This window comes from Mugil cephalus, chromosome 19 (genome assembly GCF_022458985.1).
Source record: "Mugil cephalus isolate CIBA_MC_2020 chromosome 19, CIBA_Mcephalus_1.1, whole genome shotgun sequence".
NCBI lineage: Eukaryota > Metazoa > Chordata > Actinopteri > Mugiliformes > Mugilidae > Mugil > Mugil cephalus.
In genome coordinates this window covers 23,091,442-23,108,600 of record NC_061788.1, presented here as the reverse complement: position 1 = coordinate 23,108,600, position 17,159 = coordinate 23,091,442, and the positions used below count along the sequence as shown (strand labels likewise).

General features: G+C 40.8%; 1 protein-coding gene across 7 annotated transcripts in view; it reads right to left on the bottom strand.

Moving 5' to 3' along the window:
* The window catches only part of thnsl2 (threonine synthase-like 2), a 30,918-nt gene that overhangs the window by 2,728 nt on the left and 11,031 nt on the right, over positions 1-17,159 (bottom strand). For all 7 annotated transcript variants that reach the window (XM_047569997.1, XM_047569996.1, XM_047569998.1 and 4 more), the window contains 4 exons: positions 15,951-16,190; positions 8,525-8,673; positions 6,536-6,661; positions 6,273-6,427 (listed from right to left, as the gene is read on the bottom strand). In XM_047569997.1, coding sequence (XP_047425953.1) covers positions 6,273-6,427; positions 6,536-6,661; positions 8,525-8,673; positions 15,951-16,190 — 670 coding nt within the window. The remainder of the gene's footprint in view (positions 1-6,272; positions 6,428-6,535; positions 6,662-8,524; positions 8,674-15,950; positions 16,191-17,159) is intronic.

Here is a 17,159-nt window from a genome sequence, read left to right as displayed (position 1 = left end):
ATTTCACTCACTATATTTTTCAACGTGTTCTCTTTTCACAACACTTGGAGGGTTTTGGATGAATAAAAGCCTCATCTTTCCTGCTTACTCTTTCAGTCACACTGGTAGTATACGATAACAGCTTTTCAACACTAAAATTCATCAAGGACAGGCTCAGGAGCACTCTCTCTCAGCAGCACCTGGAGGCATTTATGCTCATGGCCACTCACCAGATGTTCTTAAGTTGCTGGATAGTGAGGACATCATAGATGGAGAAAAGTGTGCTGCTGCAAAATTTGCTAGTTCAGTAAGCTGATATGTTAACTATTATGTTATGATTAGGGCCGGGACTCAATTAAACAGAAAAGAACACAAAAATTAACGTGTTAAAAAAATAAAGCATTTTAATTGCACTTATTTGTGCACCGCATAACGTTTCTCACTGGGCAAGTTTCAGGCGAACCCATTATAGGCCTACTGGAGCACAAAAACAGCCGCCGACACTAACCACTACCTGAAGAGGTTTAATGTAGCCCGAACGCAGCTCAAACCGACCTGCTGCCTCCGCAGAGCAACCAAGCCTTGATAACACACTGGATCCACGCCGGTTTACAGTATCCTCCCGTATTTTAGCCGCTCACTATCGGAGCTTCATTAAAAAAATGAAGCTGAACAGCTGACATGTGGTCAGACATAGGTACAGACCTGTCACTGTCTCACAGCGCTTTTCATTATTCATTAATCATTTCATTATTATTATAGGAATTCAGCCTCAGAGATCTCTGTCTTCAGACTGTCCTGACCTGTCCCAGAACATCACACAGGGGCAACATGGAGCTGTATGTGTGATTGGTTACTAAGTTTTATTAATGTTCACATCAAGGTGAGTTCAAAATCAGTTTATGTTACTGTGATTTGCATCCCTAGTGTGTTGGTCTTGTATATATGTATATATATATATGTATATATATATGTATATATATATATGTATATATATATATATATATATATATGTATATATATATATATATATATATATATATATGTATATATATATATATATATATATATATATATATGTATATATATATATATATATATATATATATATATATATATACCAGTGGATGCTGGTTTATATTTATTGAACCAGCGTCTGCTGCCAGCATCCACCACCATCATCAGGGGCCAGGGGGTACTAAATTCCTGGGCCACCTTTCTGCCCCACCTTTTTTTTGTTGACACCAGAATTCATGTATCCATTTATCCCAGCAAGTCTTCCAGGCCCTGAAGCAGCAAATACAGCCCAGACCATCAGACTGTCACAATCATATTTTACTGTTGGTATGATGTTCTTTTTATGAAATGCGATGTTACTTTTAGACAAGATGTAATGTCACGCACACTTTCCAAAAAGTTCAACTTTTGTTTGGTCGGTTCAGTATTTCCCCAAAAGTCTTGGGGATCATCAAGATGTTTTCTGGCAAAACCGAGAAGACCCTTTATGTTCTTTTTGCTCAGGAGTGGTTTTCATCTTGGAACTCTACTGTGCAGGCCATTTTTGCCCAGTCTCTTTCTTATCGTGGAGTCATGAACACTAACATCGACTGAAGCAAGTGAGGCCTGCAGTTCTTTGAATGTTGTTGTAGGGTCTTTTGTGACCTCTTGGATGAGTTATCACTGCACTCTCCTGGGAAGGTTCACAAATCAGTGCGTTTACATGCACAGCTTAATAAGCTATGCTCGAAATTCGACTTTCTAAATGTGGTCCTTGTCCCACTTTACATGCAATAGAGGAAATCGAATAACTGACGGGAACATTTCCTCATCCTCCACACTAAGTGGCGATAAGTGTCTTGTCAGCGGGCTAATACGCCCCCCTTTCCGGTTGACCTATTACATCATATAATAAACAAGAGTCAATCACGGGGAATGCCAACTTTTCAAACAATTTCAAACAATAACAAGATGGATAATAGTAATTCTTTTTTAACATAGTATATAACGCGCATGCTACTTGTGCAGATAAGATGCGAATTATCTCTCAGGTGGTTCTTCTACTGGCTCTGTTTACCTTCTTCTAATGCGACCGGCTTTCTTTGATATTTCTGTTCCGGGGCCACACACCTTTCATACGTCTTTAAATTATTTTAACTACGTTCATTGCTTCATGTCCTCTTTAGAATAGAATAGAAAACCTTTATTTGTCCCACAATGGGGAATGGGAAACACATAGGGACAGAAAATTAAACAAGAATGGGCTGGGAAAGATGGGAAAGAGTGGGCTGTATAAAAGATAAATAACAAGATAGAAAAAAAAATAAAACAGAAAAGACAATATACAAGTATTGGCACATATACAGAAAGTACTGAATTGCAACAAAACGTATTGAAATGCAATCAGATACCGATTGCTGGATATTGTACAGGGTACAATAATTAGTGAAATGGTGGGAGTTTTGAACTTTGAGGAGTAATAACATTGCACATATTATTAATGTTCACTGTGGAGCCTAACAGCAGCAGGAAGGAAAGACCTTCTGTATCTTTCCTTCACGCAGTGAGGGTGAAGCAGTCTGTCATTGAAGCTGCTCCTCAGTGCTGTCAGGTCACCCTGAAGGGAATGGTTCTCATTGTTCGGCTTGAATAACAGTTTAACCAGGACTCTCCTGTCACCCACCTCATACTGTGTCCAGCAGTTTAAACTGGACTGGATGACACACACCAACCACCTGTATGAGAAGGCACAAAGCAGGTTGGACTTCCAGGAGACTGCAATCTTTCAACATCTGCAACAAAATGCTGTGGATGTTTTATCAGTCTTTGGTCGCAAGTATCCTCTTCTACACGGTGGTATGCTGGGGGGCAGCACATCCAAGAAGGACACATCCAGATTGGATAAACTGATCAGGCGGGCTCGATAGTCGGCACGAACCTGGACTCTGTGGTGATGGTGGCAGAAATGAGGACACTGGACAAACTGCTGGAAATTACGAACAATACCAGCCACCCTCTGCACACTATCATCAGCAACCAGAGGAGCCTGTTCAGTGAGAGAATGCTCCTTCTTAAGTGTAGAACTAATCTACTCCTTTGTTCCTCAAGCCATCAGGCTCTACAACTCCTCACTTAGGGGGGAGGAGGAAATAGGTCACAGAAGACAGAAGGGAAGGAGTAGTGGTAGTCATCCATCCACTGTGCAATACTTTATACTTGATATTTGTTTGTTACTTGTTATTTAATTGGTTAAGAGTTTACTGTATATTGTACATTTCCTATTCTATTTCTAATTTCTAATTCTTGTAAAAAGCTGCTGGAAACATATTTCCTGGAGGGAGTCATCCCAAGGGGATCAATAAAGTTGAGTCTTAGTCTAAGTCTAAGTCCCTCACTGAGTCAAGGGAGCAGCCCAGGACAGCGCTGGACTTCATGATGACCTTGTCCAGCTTCTTCCTCTCCCTGTCTGTGATGCTGCTATTCCAGCAGACCACGCTGTACAGAATGACGAATGCCATCTTAGAGTGACAGAAAGTCTTCAGAAGTGCCCCCTTCACTCCAAAAGACCTATATGTTTCAACTACAGCCTGACCACAGGAAAGCGCCATAAAATTCAAACAAAAGGAGTCCTAAAAAGACTCTTTCTCACCATCCACTGCGGCATTCACATCTAGGTGTGAAATCCAGTGGAGTTAAATCCTTGACTCTCAATAGACCAACCCAGGGGACGTCCCACCTCTGAGCTGTGACGTCACCGTTGCTATAACTACAGGAGATGCCCGCACCCTCATTGCTTCCTGTTGCAACTTTCCTTGCTGTCTGACGTGCCCCTGTAACATTATTATTCTCAACAAGGCTATGTGTCCTGTGTTTCGTCCAGCGAGACACAGGACACATAGCCTTGTTGAGGAAAGGACTTTCTTTTCTTTTGTCTAGCTGAACATTTTGGATCGCCGCTGAGGATGCTGCACAGCCAGCCCTCGATGCCTGCAGAAGCCAAGGACCAGAATTGCCTTTGACCCATCAACGGATGCCATCATCTGTTCGAGCCAAAGAGCCTTAGTCGAACCCAGAATAACAATCCCTTTTATGGTCTCACTACCCCCTTCCTTACTATATTTTTTATCATAAGTAATGTAATCACTGCTCATAATAAATCCTTTTAGAATTTAATCTGGCATTGTGTTGCTTGTTCTGATTATACACTGTGATATTTGCTGGATTCATCACAGTGCTCGAATGCACTCTTCAAAACCCTTTTTGGGACTGTATCTGCACTAGGCAATTTGACTTGTCCTTGAAAAGGGTGGTGCCCAGAGGTTTACTACTTGTAGTAACTATTTATAGTATATTAATGATTATTTCCCATAATCTTTAATATTAACTGCCAAGAATCAAATTGTGCCCCATACTGGAGCCCAACAGCTTGCTCTGTCCCTTCCTTCAGAGTGCCTCAGTGTGGTCAGTCCAGACCATCTTGTTGTTGAGTGTCCAAGTGTCCACTTGCTCAATGTCCATTCCCCGGAGTGGAGATGTTCCAGTATCAGCCTCTCCAGTGTCTTCATCAGATGGGATGTTAGAGCCACTGGTCTGTAGCTGCTGAGGTCTTTAGGGTGTGATATTTTAGGCATCGATACCACACAGGACGTCTTCCAAATCTGTGGTACCACCCTCAGCTTGAGGCTCAGTTTGAACACATGCTCCATAAATCCACACAGTTCATCTGCACAGGACTTAAGGAGTCTGGAGCTGACACTATCCGGTCCGGCTGCTTTCCTTGCTTTTATCTTCCTGAGCTCTTTTCTTACTGGTCTTCTGTCAAGGACAAGGATTGGGGATGAGTGGCTCCATCCTGGTGTAAAGTGTTCATATTGTGTGGTGTGTGGGGCTGAGTGAGGAGGGCATAGGCCAGGTGTCTGCAAGTGAGGGAGCGGCTGCATGGAGGAAGAAGTGGGTGCTTGATCAAAAATACTGAAATGTAGGTTTAGATTGTTGACCCACTGTTCCTCCATCTTCCTCTTCCTTCTCCTCAGCTCCTTCCGTACAGTCCTCAGTCCTGATCTCAAAGCTTTCTTCTTCTCCTTCAGCAGAGCTTTAATATCAGGGTTTTTCCATGGCCTATTTGAGAAGCACCGTACCATCCTGTGGGTAACAGTGTTCTCAGAGCAGAAGTTGATATAGTCTCTTATGTAGACTGTCCACTTCCTCGCCGTGCGTGGGACCACAGGCTGCCTGTGTACAGCAGGCTTGTACACAGGTTGTAGCCAGTTCTTCCTAAGGGAGGGAGGGGGATGCAAAATATGCCTCCTTGGTGCTGGCATAAACAAGTCCAGTGTGTTATTGTATCTTGTGTGGACATATGAGGGAGAAGCGTGGTTGAAATCTCCAGAGATGAAGTCCACCCACACAAGATGAAAGCAGTCCAGCATAACGTTGGCGTCCGGGATGCTTTGTGTAAGTCAGGTCTTCTGCTGGTGTTGTGTTAGAGTGTTGGATAAAGATCTCACGTTTCCCATGGTGACATGGGAAGGGTAGGGCTGGTCTGAAATGCCTCTTCTTTTCATGACGTTGTTTTCCCGGTATCCACAGTGAGTCTTAAACTACAGCTCCACGCAGTGCAATCAGTTGTTCCCATCTGTAAACAAAACACAATCGAGCCGCTTCGTGCATTGGGGGGGCGACTATGGCTTGGGGGGGCGGCTATGGCTCAGTAGGTAGAGCGGATTGTCCATGAACCGAAGGGTTAGCGGTTCGATCCCCTGAGTGTGCCATATGCCGAAGTGTCCTTGAGCAAGATACTGAACCTCCAGTTGCTCCCAGTGCAACTGGCACTGGTGTGTGAATGTGTGTGTGCTTGTGTGAGCGAATGGGTGAAAAAGCACTATATAACAGCAAGACCATTTACCATTACCATTGTTACGCTGGCCGGTTGTATTTATACAATGGCAATGTAAAGTCTCCAAATAGAAACTATAAGAGTGCAGTGCTGTTTTAAAAGCATATACAAAGTATTTATACAAAAGTAAAGCAAAAAGGTGAAAAAAGTTAGAAAGAAAGAGAAATCAAGTGGGAGCTGTTTCAATCAGCTGCTGGCTTCAACTGGCGCCAGAAGACAGAAAGCATATATATATATACTATATTCTGTATTTCTATTAAAACATTTTTTTCCTAATCACAGTCATGTATATGTAGCTTGTGACATGACCAGCTCAGAGTGACCCAGCTGGTTCACATATTGGAATACTGGAGTATCTTGTGTGTCTGTGGCTGTTGTACACCAAGTCAGTATTCTTTACCTGTTGAGCCTGGGGCTGGGAGGACAGTGATAATGATGCCATACAGCCACAGCCGTATGAGGACACAGCACATACTGGTTTTCCTTCCAGCATCTCCTCATTGTTTCCAGTATACCTTCATCAGTCACTGTACCAGTTGAAAGAACTTGTGACAGCTGGAAGTAAAACAGTGGGAAGATTATGTAGTTATAATGTGGTTGACAGGTGTTCTCAATCGTCACAGTGGATGAGCAGGCCGGAATGTATTCACTGCAGACTAGTACCAGTTTGCGGTGGTTTTCGGGTATGAAATATCTATGGATGTTCTGGAACTCCTCCATCATGTTCTTCACTAAAGCTCCGTCTCTTCCCAGTAGCATCCAGAACACTCGCTCCATGTTGTATGGGTCCTACAGGCCAGAAATCAAGCACTGTGACATGGCGTCCTGAATGGGGAAACTTTTAATTTCAGACAGGCTTACACAAACACATCTATGGATGGTTTTAATGAATAATAAATACATTAACTCAAGTTTTCCTCTAATATTACTATAGCACCAGGGCTTGACATTAACACCCGCCAACCCACCAAATGCAAGTGAATTTCAGCAGTGGCGGGTAACACAGTCACTCCCACTAGCCACTTTGGCAGGTTCAATTCTATATACATTTTTTGTATAGTCTTCTCAAACGGCATCTGAAATAATAAACGAAATGCAAAAGTGAGACTTTACAACTCCTGTGTGTGCACAGTGTTTGCTCACTGGTCCATTCTTGGCTGAAGATGGAACACAAGATGGGGAGGAAAATGAAAATTAGAACACGGCGCTCTTGAGTACTCGATTCTGATTTGTGAATCGCCAATATTCATCAGTGATTATTTCTCGATGGACCTCCGTTGCCCCTGCTAACAAGATAGACACTGTTGCCCCTGGTAACCACAAACACCAAACTTTAACTCACTTAATAACTAGGACAATTTTCCAAATATAACTTTTAATTTATTTGGAGAGGACTGCACTGCATAGGACATACATTGATGAAGAATAACAAGAACAACATGTCCATGATAGAGAAGAAGAAAAGAGCGCAGAACGGGTAAGAGAGGCAAAAATAACTAGGAAGCTAATTCTGCACAAATAAAATCTCCTTGAATCATTATTTTGAGTCACATTATTGAATAATTTAGTTGTAAGTGGGCTTTTAACATGTGATAAGAAACCACACTTTTTATTACTATAGACTGCATATTTTTAGGCCAACACAGAACCTTATCGGAGGTGGATAATTGATAATGATCTGTAGTGTCTCTCTTGATATGTGTGCACAAGGGTCAATTGAAGAAAGGCAGGAATCAAACCCATGCTGCAATGAAGACCATAATTTCCCAACAACAAAATTGAAGCTAGTAAAAATGCTGAGTGCCTAGTAACTTTATAAAACAACTAGCCACAGTGGCTGGTGAAAAAAAAAGTTAATGTCAAGCCCTGTATAGCATCATTAGAGTACTGCAATCAGGTAACTGAGCAGTGTTGTCTGTCCTCACGGGGATCGTGAGGTGTTCGGCAGCAGGACTGATGGACTGTGTGCACTTCATGGGACCCACAGGGAGTGTGTCATAGAAGTGCTTTGGAGATCTGGTTCATAGGACCACAGTACATCTGTGCCCAGATACAGACTCTACGAGCGGACACACTCCATTTCAATTTATATCCCTCCCTCACAAGTACAAGTACAGCATTCGACGCGATCCATGCTGCTGTTGCTATGCAACTGGTCAGACTGCCAAACACCTCAGACACTGTTTTTGGCAACTTGTATATAATGCCAATTCTGTAAATTTTTTGATTACGTTGTTTATTTTTATTTTATTTAATCTAGTTTATTTTATCTTTCTAGTGTTTTATGAGTGTTTACTTTTATGTGCAATGAAGTTACGGTGACAAAGTAATTTTCCTTGTGGATCATTAAAGTCTGTCTAAAGTGATACTATACCCATTTAAGCTTTTAACTGAGTTATAACCCAGACGAAAAGGTAAACACACACACACCAATATAATCATCCTAATATAAAAAATATGAATTTGAAAGCCCAATATTTTAATGAAAAGCTGTGTTAAATAATTTAGCTACATCAGGATTAAAGGAAATGTTCTCTGTACGTGGTGGAAACCGTAAAATCGGACAACTCATGAGGTCACAGCCTGCAGTTAATCTATTTGACACAAGCAATACTGAAATGAGCAGTTGTAACTCTTGTGTAACCGCAGTACCTGAATGTCTATCGCTGGGGCCAAAGTTTGCTTGATGTTATCTGCCATAGAAAAGTCCCCAGTGGTTATTGTCCTGTGCACTATGTCATTAGAATTTACCATGGCAACCAGTTTCAGGGGCAATCCCATCTCCTTTACAATGTAGCCGGCTGAGACAAAGAGACAGAAGAACATGGTAATTCAGTTTACTATCTTCTAAGTCAGACAAAACATTCTAATGAATGAATGAATGAATGACATATTTAAACCACACAACACACACAACATATTTTAGCAAAGGGATAAATGAAGGCAGAAGTCGTTATCTTATCAAATCCTATCATGAAATATTTGTGGAAAAATCTTTGTATTTCAAAAGGCAAAAGGTGTGGTTGCATTGCACAGACACAAACAAATACAAATTATAGTTATTTTGTTTACCATTTACAAGAAAAACTAACAAAACTAAATTCTTGACAGTTTCAATATGTCAGTTCTCAACATTGTCGGTATCAATGTCCACAAATAACAGAGAATGTGTTCAAAATAATAAACCATCACATCATCAAATTAATATTTAGTACTCCCGTCACTGGCATGCAGTAGATCCCACAAGCCTTTCACACTGTTTTGGGCTAATCTTGTCCCATTCTTCTTGAATTGGCAAGGGGCAATAGTTTCGACCTGGATGAAACAGTGCATGTGCAGAAGGGAGCATGTGGGTCTCAAGAATGGCACAATATTTGGCAGAGTTCAATGTGCCATCACAGACAGTGATGTCTTCCAATTCCTGACTGTCCAGTTTGTGTATGCGTGGGCTCAACGATGCCGGGCTAACCTCTGTCTCTCATTGATCAGGGGCTTCTTGGCAGCCTTGTAGGACCTTAAGCCATGATCTAAAAGTCAACCACATACAGTGTGGGTGGAACACTGGACACCAGTTTGGTTTGACGACTGCTGTTGGAGCTCCTATGACATCATTCAGCGGTTTTCCCTGCGCATGCGGATCAGGATGTGGTCATTTCTTGTTGAAGAAACCCATGGACACCCAGATCTTGGTTTGTCTCCCAAGATGTTGGTTCATCTGTATTTCTGCAGAGTGGATCCAACTGCTTAAGTACTACATCTTCACTTCCTGGCGATATTGCCCCCGCAAGTGTACCCTTCCTGCGTTCCTGTGTTTCCTGCGTTAGGCTCCTTGTTTTCGCCATTTTTGTGTCTAAAGAACATTCAGATGTACTGGCTTTACATAGACATGACGCACAGCAACAGAAAAATGTGTTTTTCGATAAAAAACAGGCCCTTCATTAGTGGATCATTGGTACCAATACTCAAAATTTCTTATGTATTTTTATGGAACCACTCAATTTTAAGTTTTTAATGACTTTTAGGATTTGTTTAGTATTTTGTCTCTGACTGTACTAAAAGAAATTGCACTTGAAGACCTAAGATTGATTCTTAGGGTTATTGTTAGGGTGGGTATTCACACCAGGCTCGTTTAGTCCACTTGAAACAGACCTTTTCTCTGGTGCAGACCTATTGGCTAGGTGTGAATACAAATCAGCAGACTCTGGTGCAGAACAAACAAGTGAACCAAGACCACCTCTGCAACTGGGACTCAGTTCACTTGTTTGGTCCGCACCAGAGTCCAAAAACGAACCCTGGTACCAGTGGCGTCGTTAGACCTGTTTTAGGGTTCTAAATAAACAATCATATAACCCATCATCACGGACTTAAATGTGATCATAAATCTGTCAGTTTCCTTTCGCTTCGGCTAAGCCTCCCATCCTTAAAGCATAGTGACGCCCCTGCCTGGTCCGCTTCGTTTGTCCTGTGAATGCAATCCGAACCTTTTCCAAACCAAATGCAACATCTGAGCGCTTTTTTAGATTAAACAGGCTTCTGTCTGTAACAATTCACCATACACAAAAGAGGGATCTCTTCAGGACAATAGTACCTTTCAAGTAGAAAATTCCCTCTGGGAAATTTCAAAAGGCCTACGGGGGGCTAATGCCGGAGTTGGAAATGTGTGGGACACAGGGATCAGCAGTATTAACAGCAGAGACATCAAGAGGAGTCCCTGATTAATGAACTGGTCTCAGCTGTGGCCCAGGCCTGCGGCTCAGGGGTTGCCGTGACAACCCAAAGTGGCTGTCAATGACGACAGAAGCGCCGGGACACAAAGAGACGTGGAGAAATAGACTGATTTTCCTGGTCTTCGCTGATCACATTTGGGCTTACTGTGACAAAACAGTAGCTCCTATCAGAAAAACAAGCAGACCTTGGATGTCGTAAGACCTTCCTGAAGACTTTGATATGTTTTTTGTCCTTTTCCTAGTGTAAATATTTTGGATACACTTGCAAGTTAAAAACATAAGTCTCTTCTGCTTCTGTCAAAATCTTTGTGTTGGAGTGAATGGAGAGCAGACAGGTAACAGAGGCTCGCAGTTTAAATTCTGTACGTCTCACTGTTTTGCCGAGCACATTGTGAGAGACAGAACAAGTCTGTCTACAACTGTGGAAAAAAATCTTGTGTCTAGTGTGTAAGTTGTGGCTGGGACGAGCGTGGAAAGAGAAAATTTTCAGGCAACTTCACAAACGTTCCCTCCCTCTAAGTAGTAACATTCCGCACATTCCGTTGCCCCGTAGCCCTAATAATAATATTTTAATTAATAATAGTTTTTACGGAAAAACTGACCCTGCCTTTGAAACCACCAACACAACACACAAAAGCCTGACATGAGTGTAGGGTGTCCCACATTTAATTAACAGAAATAATTGTAAATAATAATTTTTTACAAGATGAAAATTCAGAATAATTCCCATTCAACCCACTCTTAAATGTTTAATGTTTAAATTATATATATATATCGCTGCAGGTGTCAAAAGGAAAAATAAGCGACAGTTTCGTCCGCAAGAACAGGAAAAACAAAAATGTGCGATCGATGGCTAACTGGTATACCGGGAACAAAAAAGTTACAGAAAATGTTGTGATAGGTCATCGGTCGTTTCACTCCCTTGACATTGCCTTTCTCTCTCTATATCCGCGTACACACACACACACGCACACACACACACACACACACACACACACCAATGCTGTTGCTATTACATGTGTGTTGCCTAGCATAGTTAGTAACTTAAATTTTGGCATTAATAATTAAATTATGATGTTTTTTATAGTTAGTAATGGGTTTTTATAGTAAGCAATGTTACTGTAAGATAATCATTGCTTGTAATAAATCCTTTTAGAATTTAATCTGGCATTGTGTTGTTTGTTCTGTTCATACACTGTGATATTTAAGCAATATTACCCGAGAGGGTGTGCTTTAACGTCATTTGAGCATGACAGTGATGTGGTCAGGCAAGCATCACCTCCTATGTTTTGCAAAGTAACTCCCAAAGGCTCTTAAACAATTTGGTCGTTTCATATATAAACAGCTCCCAGTTCAAACAATATGACATATCTGTTTCTGCTTTATTGAAAAAGCGTGTTAGTAATTCAGAATTTTTTGTTTCGACCTTATCATTTTTGAGAAGAGAGTTGTTTCATTTCCAACAGTTTGCTTTACTACATTTATCAAAAGACAACAATTTAATAGAGATATAAATAGCTTTACAATCGCTTAAGGGATAGAGAAGAATATTTACTATAATATCAGCTTCATTTAGGTGTTTGGAAACTAACCAGAAGTCTAAGCGAGAAAGACTTTGTTTGTCCTTTGTTACTCCAAGTACCGCATCTGGATATTTCATCCTCCATATGTCTATTAAGTCTTTTTTTTTCCATGAACAGTTTTATAAAAGTATTTCTATGGTTTTCTTGTGTAGAAGGTCGTCTATCTATTACAGGATTCAATGTTACATTCAAATCTCCTCCAATTACAATTTGCAAATTTATTTAACCAATGTTTCACTTTCTCTAGGTCAGCAAATAATTGGACATTTTCTGGCTTTGAGTTGTACCTATACACATTAAATGGTAAATGGTCTTGCTCTTATATAGCGCTTTTTTACCTACTCAAAGGTACTCAAAGCGCTTTTACAGTCAGAGACACATCCACCCATTCACACACCAGCGCCAGTTGCACTGGGAGCAACTGGGGGTTCAGTATCTTGCTCAAGGACACTTCGGCATATGGCACACTCATATGCCAGGGGATCAGGGGATCGAGCCGCTAGCCCTTCAGTTCATGGACAATCCGCTCTACCTACTGAGCCATCGCCGCCCCACATTAGAAATGCTTACAAAAATTTAGTTGTAAGAGGTAACCTGACAGATAAAATGACCGTTAGGATCTACATCTGTATGTAAAATGTCACTGCTGTATTTGTCTTTCATGGATAAAACACCAGCTGATAAAACACCAGCTACAGTCCCCTCCAAAAGTATTGGAACAGCAAGTTACTGTTCACTGAAGACATTTTGGTCTAAGATCAAATGATGAGTACAAGATCCGATCCGAAACGATTCACTGACTTGAAATCGATTCAGTAACTTTTTAGTCAAAAATTAAAAATAAATACCTACTCAGCATGGCGGTTCTAGATCAAAATTACCAGGGGGGCCGAGGTGGGGCCAGTGTTTTTTCAGTGTTTTTTTACCTTTTAAATCGATATTAGATCGATGTATGTCGTCCGGAAGGCCAACTTGCCGAGCACAGATCGATGTAGTTGGATCATAGGAAAATAAATCGATTCATCGATGTAGTGGATGAATCGTTACACCCCTACACCACAGCATTTTTAGGTGAGCAAAAGTAATTGAACAACTAATCTTAAAGAAAATAACATTTAATATTTGGTGGCATAACCCTTGCTTGCAATGACTGTCTCAAGCCTGCGACCCATCGACATCACCAAACTGTTGCATTCTTCATCTGTGATTCTATTCCAGGCTTTTGGACAGCTCTCTGGTCTCCATGTTGGTTTATCCTCTTTAACAAGAAACACGTACTTTATAGGTTTCAACCTAGGCCAAAAAGTAGACTAGTCATGCAGAGCTATTTAATGTTAGAACACATGCTTCTGCTCACCTAAAAATCCTGTGGTGCAATACAAACGGTGATATATCCTAAGTTGTTTAACACATCAAGATGTAAATACCAGGAAATAAAAGCTGACATTCTGAACTCTTGTCTCATACTCATCTTTTCATCTTAAACCCAAATGTCTTCAGTGAACAACAAAAACAAGGGAAATTGCCTTGCTGTTCCAATACTTTTGGAGGGGACTGTATCTTAAGTAATTTCCCACAGGGTTCTCCAAAAATTTACATCATTCACAACTAAATGCGATTCCTGACAAAAACAACAATTTGTGTCAAAATGTTTACGTTTTGTAATATTTCTTAGCTCCCTGGTGTTTAAGGAAACTAGACAATAAAATGTTTTGAGATAAAGAAAACGTATGAGATACTTAGATACTTAGCACTGAGCATGTAAGGCACCTCACAGAAGCAACATAATATCAGTGATATGCAATAAGCATAAGCAGAGTAAAAACTAAGGGAGTCCCAGCTAACTTCTTTGATTGAATAACCATTTAAGTTGCTGGTCAGTAAACATAGTGTGGTGGATTATATTTAGTAAGACAACTGTGAATTTAAAAAAGTGCAAGAAAGAGAATATATAATACAGTGGAAACTTCAAGCAAAATCAAGTCCTCTTGAGATGTAGTATTTGCCAACTAAAATAAGATTTAAAAAAAGAAAAAAGATTTTAATACTGAATAATCAGGAGAGTGAGCTTAGTGAGTGCTTCGAAATTCAGTTTTACCTTTAACATTACACAATTTCTTGTCTGTTGATGAAGGTCCATGCACCGACATAATAAGCAGATTTGCCCTCACTTCGGGCCTTCTTCATCATGGGCCACATCTTCATTCTGGCTTCCATGACAGGTTGAGAAACATCTTCTGCAAAGCAAAGCTCATTGCTGTGCATGAAGTGATACGGATGATAATGGCTCTAGGTTTGGAGTTGGGTTTCGTTGGTTTTCCAAGATGATGAACTATGTGAATCGCATCTAGAAGCTTCTCCTTTTCCTCTGGAAGGATGTTCTGGCAGATCAATATAGCTTTATCTTCCACATTTTCAGCTGGGGTTTCCTTTAAACCATAAAGCTTCAGATTCCATCTCCTTGAGCAGGTCTCCAGCCAACACACACATGTCCAGAGTTCTGTGTGTCCTTTATTTCACTAGACACAAAGTCCAGAGTTTGTTTCCATTCCTACTATAGTCAAAGTGTTTTCATCAGTTTTCTTTGACTTTTCACTCACCAGCTTTTCCAGCGTGTCAGCTCACTCATTTTTCAGCTTGGGCAGAGTACAGAAGATAGCTTTCTCTTGAGGTGTAGCTTCAATCTCTGCCTCATAAAGAGCCTTTTGCGCTGCTTTGCAGGGAGTCATAGTTAGTGGTGGAAAGTCTTCTTCAGGCATGGAGACCGCCATCGACGGCAAGGTATAGTAGTTGAGGCATGAGGCTAGAGCGTTATATTACAGGGCAACTGGTGTGTTAAGTCGCTGTTGCATTCTTTCTTTCCCGATCTGCTTCTAAATGTCCACATAACATCACATATAAAATCAGTTTTTATTGTGCTTAATCATGGCTTGGTCTTGATTATTGAAATAATGTTTCCAAATGCAAAAAAACAAAAAAAAAAAAAACAAAAAAAAAAAAAAAAAAAAAAACATCAACTTTCAGGAGTGCTGCCTTGGAGAACTTTTGTGTCAGGGGGTGAGAAGAGGAAGGAGGCAGGGGATGAGAATATCAACAGTGTGCGCAAAACGAAGAAAAGAAGTTTAACGCTAAATTTAAAACCCTGATTATGAACCTAGTGTTGCATTTAGAACAGTGTGCAACAGTAGGGTGGCTGTGCAAGCTTCTCTTCTGCTAATATTGCAGCATGATTTCACCTGGGAACTGAATAGGCAGAGTCAACATGTAATATACAGCCTTGTGTTTCAGCAGTGACTAGGGTATGGCCTACTGAGTACAGAAGGCTTAGATTAACAGGTCTGTGGCACTCTGTGTGAAAGGGTGTGCTGTAGAGATAGTTCCTGTATCGCTGAATGAGTGAAGTGCTGACTGAAATATAACGTCTTCTGCCTCCATTTATCCTTTCCTAACATATGCTGGATTCATGTTAATGTGTACGTAAGAAATTAAAATTCATGGGGGAAAATTTAAAAGAAATCTATAAAAAATGTCTAATGAACCAAAGATTTTGAGACCCCTCTGCAATACCTCCACGGATCCCCTGTTGAAGACCTATAGTCTACATGATACTAATGGCACACTAAAAGTCCTGCCACTCTACAGCCACCATCCAGAGAATTTTTTTTGCTTTAAAACCTGATAATGAAATGCTCACCATAAACTTGAGAGATTAGAGATTTCGGGTAAGTGACAATTAACTCCCATTCCCTGCTACAGAAATCCACTCACCGGCAATGTTTCCAGCCCCTCCAGTGGGAACCACCACTTCCAGTTCGGGCAGGGCTGCATTAGCCTCAGTGTGCTCCATTCCACTTAGCTCTAGGTAAGCATAGATGAAGTGGGCCAGCTGGATCATGACTCTAGACCAGTTGACTGAGTTGAGGCTCATGAGGCTGTGAGACTTGACCAGCTCCTGGTTGGCAAAGAGGCTGCGCAGGGGCTGGTCAATGTCATCTGAGCTGCCGTCCGCTATAGAGGTGGGGGTAGTAAAAACACATATTGTAATATTGTATTGTAATATTCTAAGTAAATGTCAATGTTTATCAGTGTTTCCCCTGGGTTTACAGCCTTCCTTATTTTTTTTTTTTTTTACATACTTACCAATATCAGCTTTGTACAACCACGAGGAATACTTCCTCTCTCTGATAGTCAACTCTATGGCATACATGTCAAACTCAAGGCCAATTGTATTGGATTATCTCAGAATTGACCCACAGGTATTTTGTGTCTGGGATACTAAAAACCCCAGACTGCAATGCAATAGCTGAATTGGCATCATGCAGATACATCAAACAACTATGACAAACTCATCAATCTCAATAGCATCAATAGATGCCGCGGCAACCGTTCATCGTATCAGTAGAGTAGAGCAGCTTCTTTAGCTCCATCAGTCAATACTGTTAACCAATAAAAGCTCAAGCCATGAGCATTAGAGCACTAAATACTATAATATGCTAACAGATATTCTTACTCAAAAACGTAGTAACGCTCTACCAGTAGGCCTACTGTGGTGGCACACACTGCAATTGCACTGCCATTTGAGAAATATTTTAACACCGTGCCGACATCATAGGCCAACACATTTTGTTTTTTTTGTCGTTTCCATATCATTTCACTTAGGAGACTATGTATGCACAATTTATGCAGTCACATACACAAAGATGACAATATAAGCCAGAATGGGTGGGGGGGGCTAAAGTTGAGAGACGGCAAGCTCAAATCGTGGGGATTTGGCACAGGTTGTTAAAGCTCAACATTACCTTTAGAATGAAAAACCAAATGTACAAGTTTACTCAGCACCAAGAGCAAGTCTAGTAGCCTTACCTACTATGCATGCAAAACCAAAATGATGCGTTTTCCCTGTTCATTTTATTTGAAATTATTTATTTTGGTAACAGTTTGCACATTTAAGATTTAAAGAATAACTAAAAGGGAAAG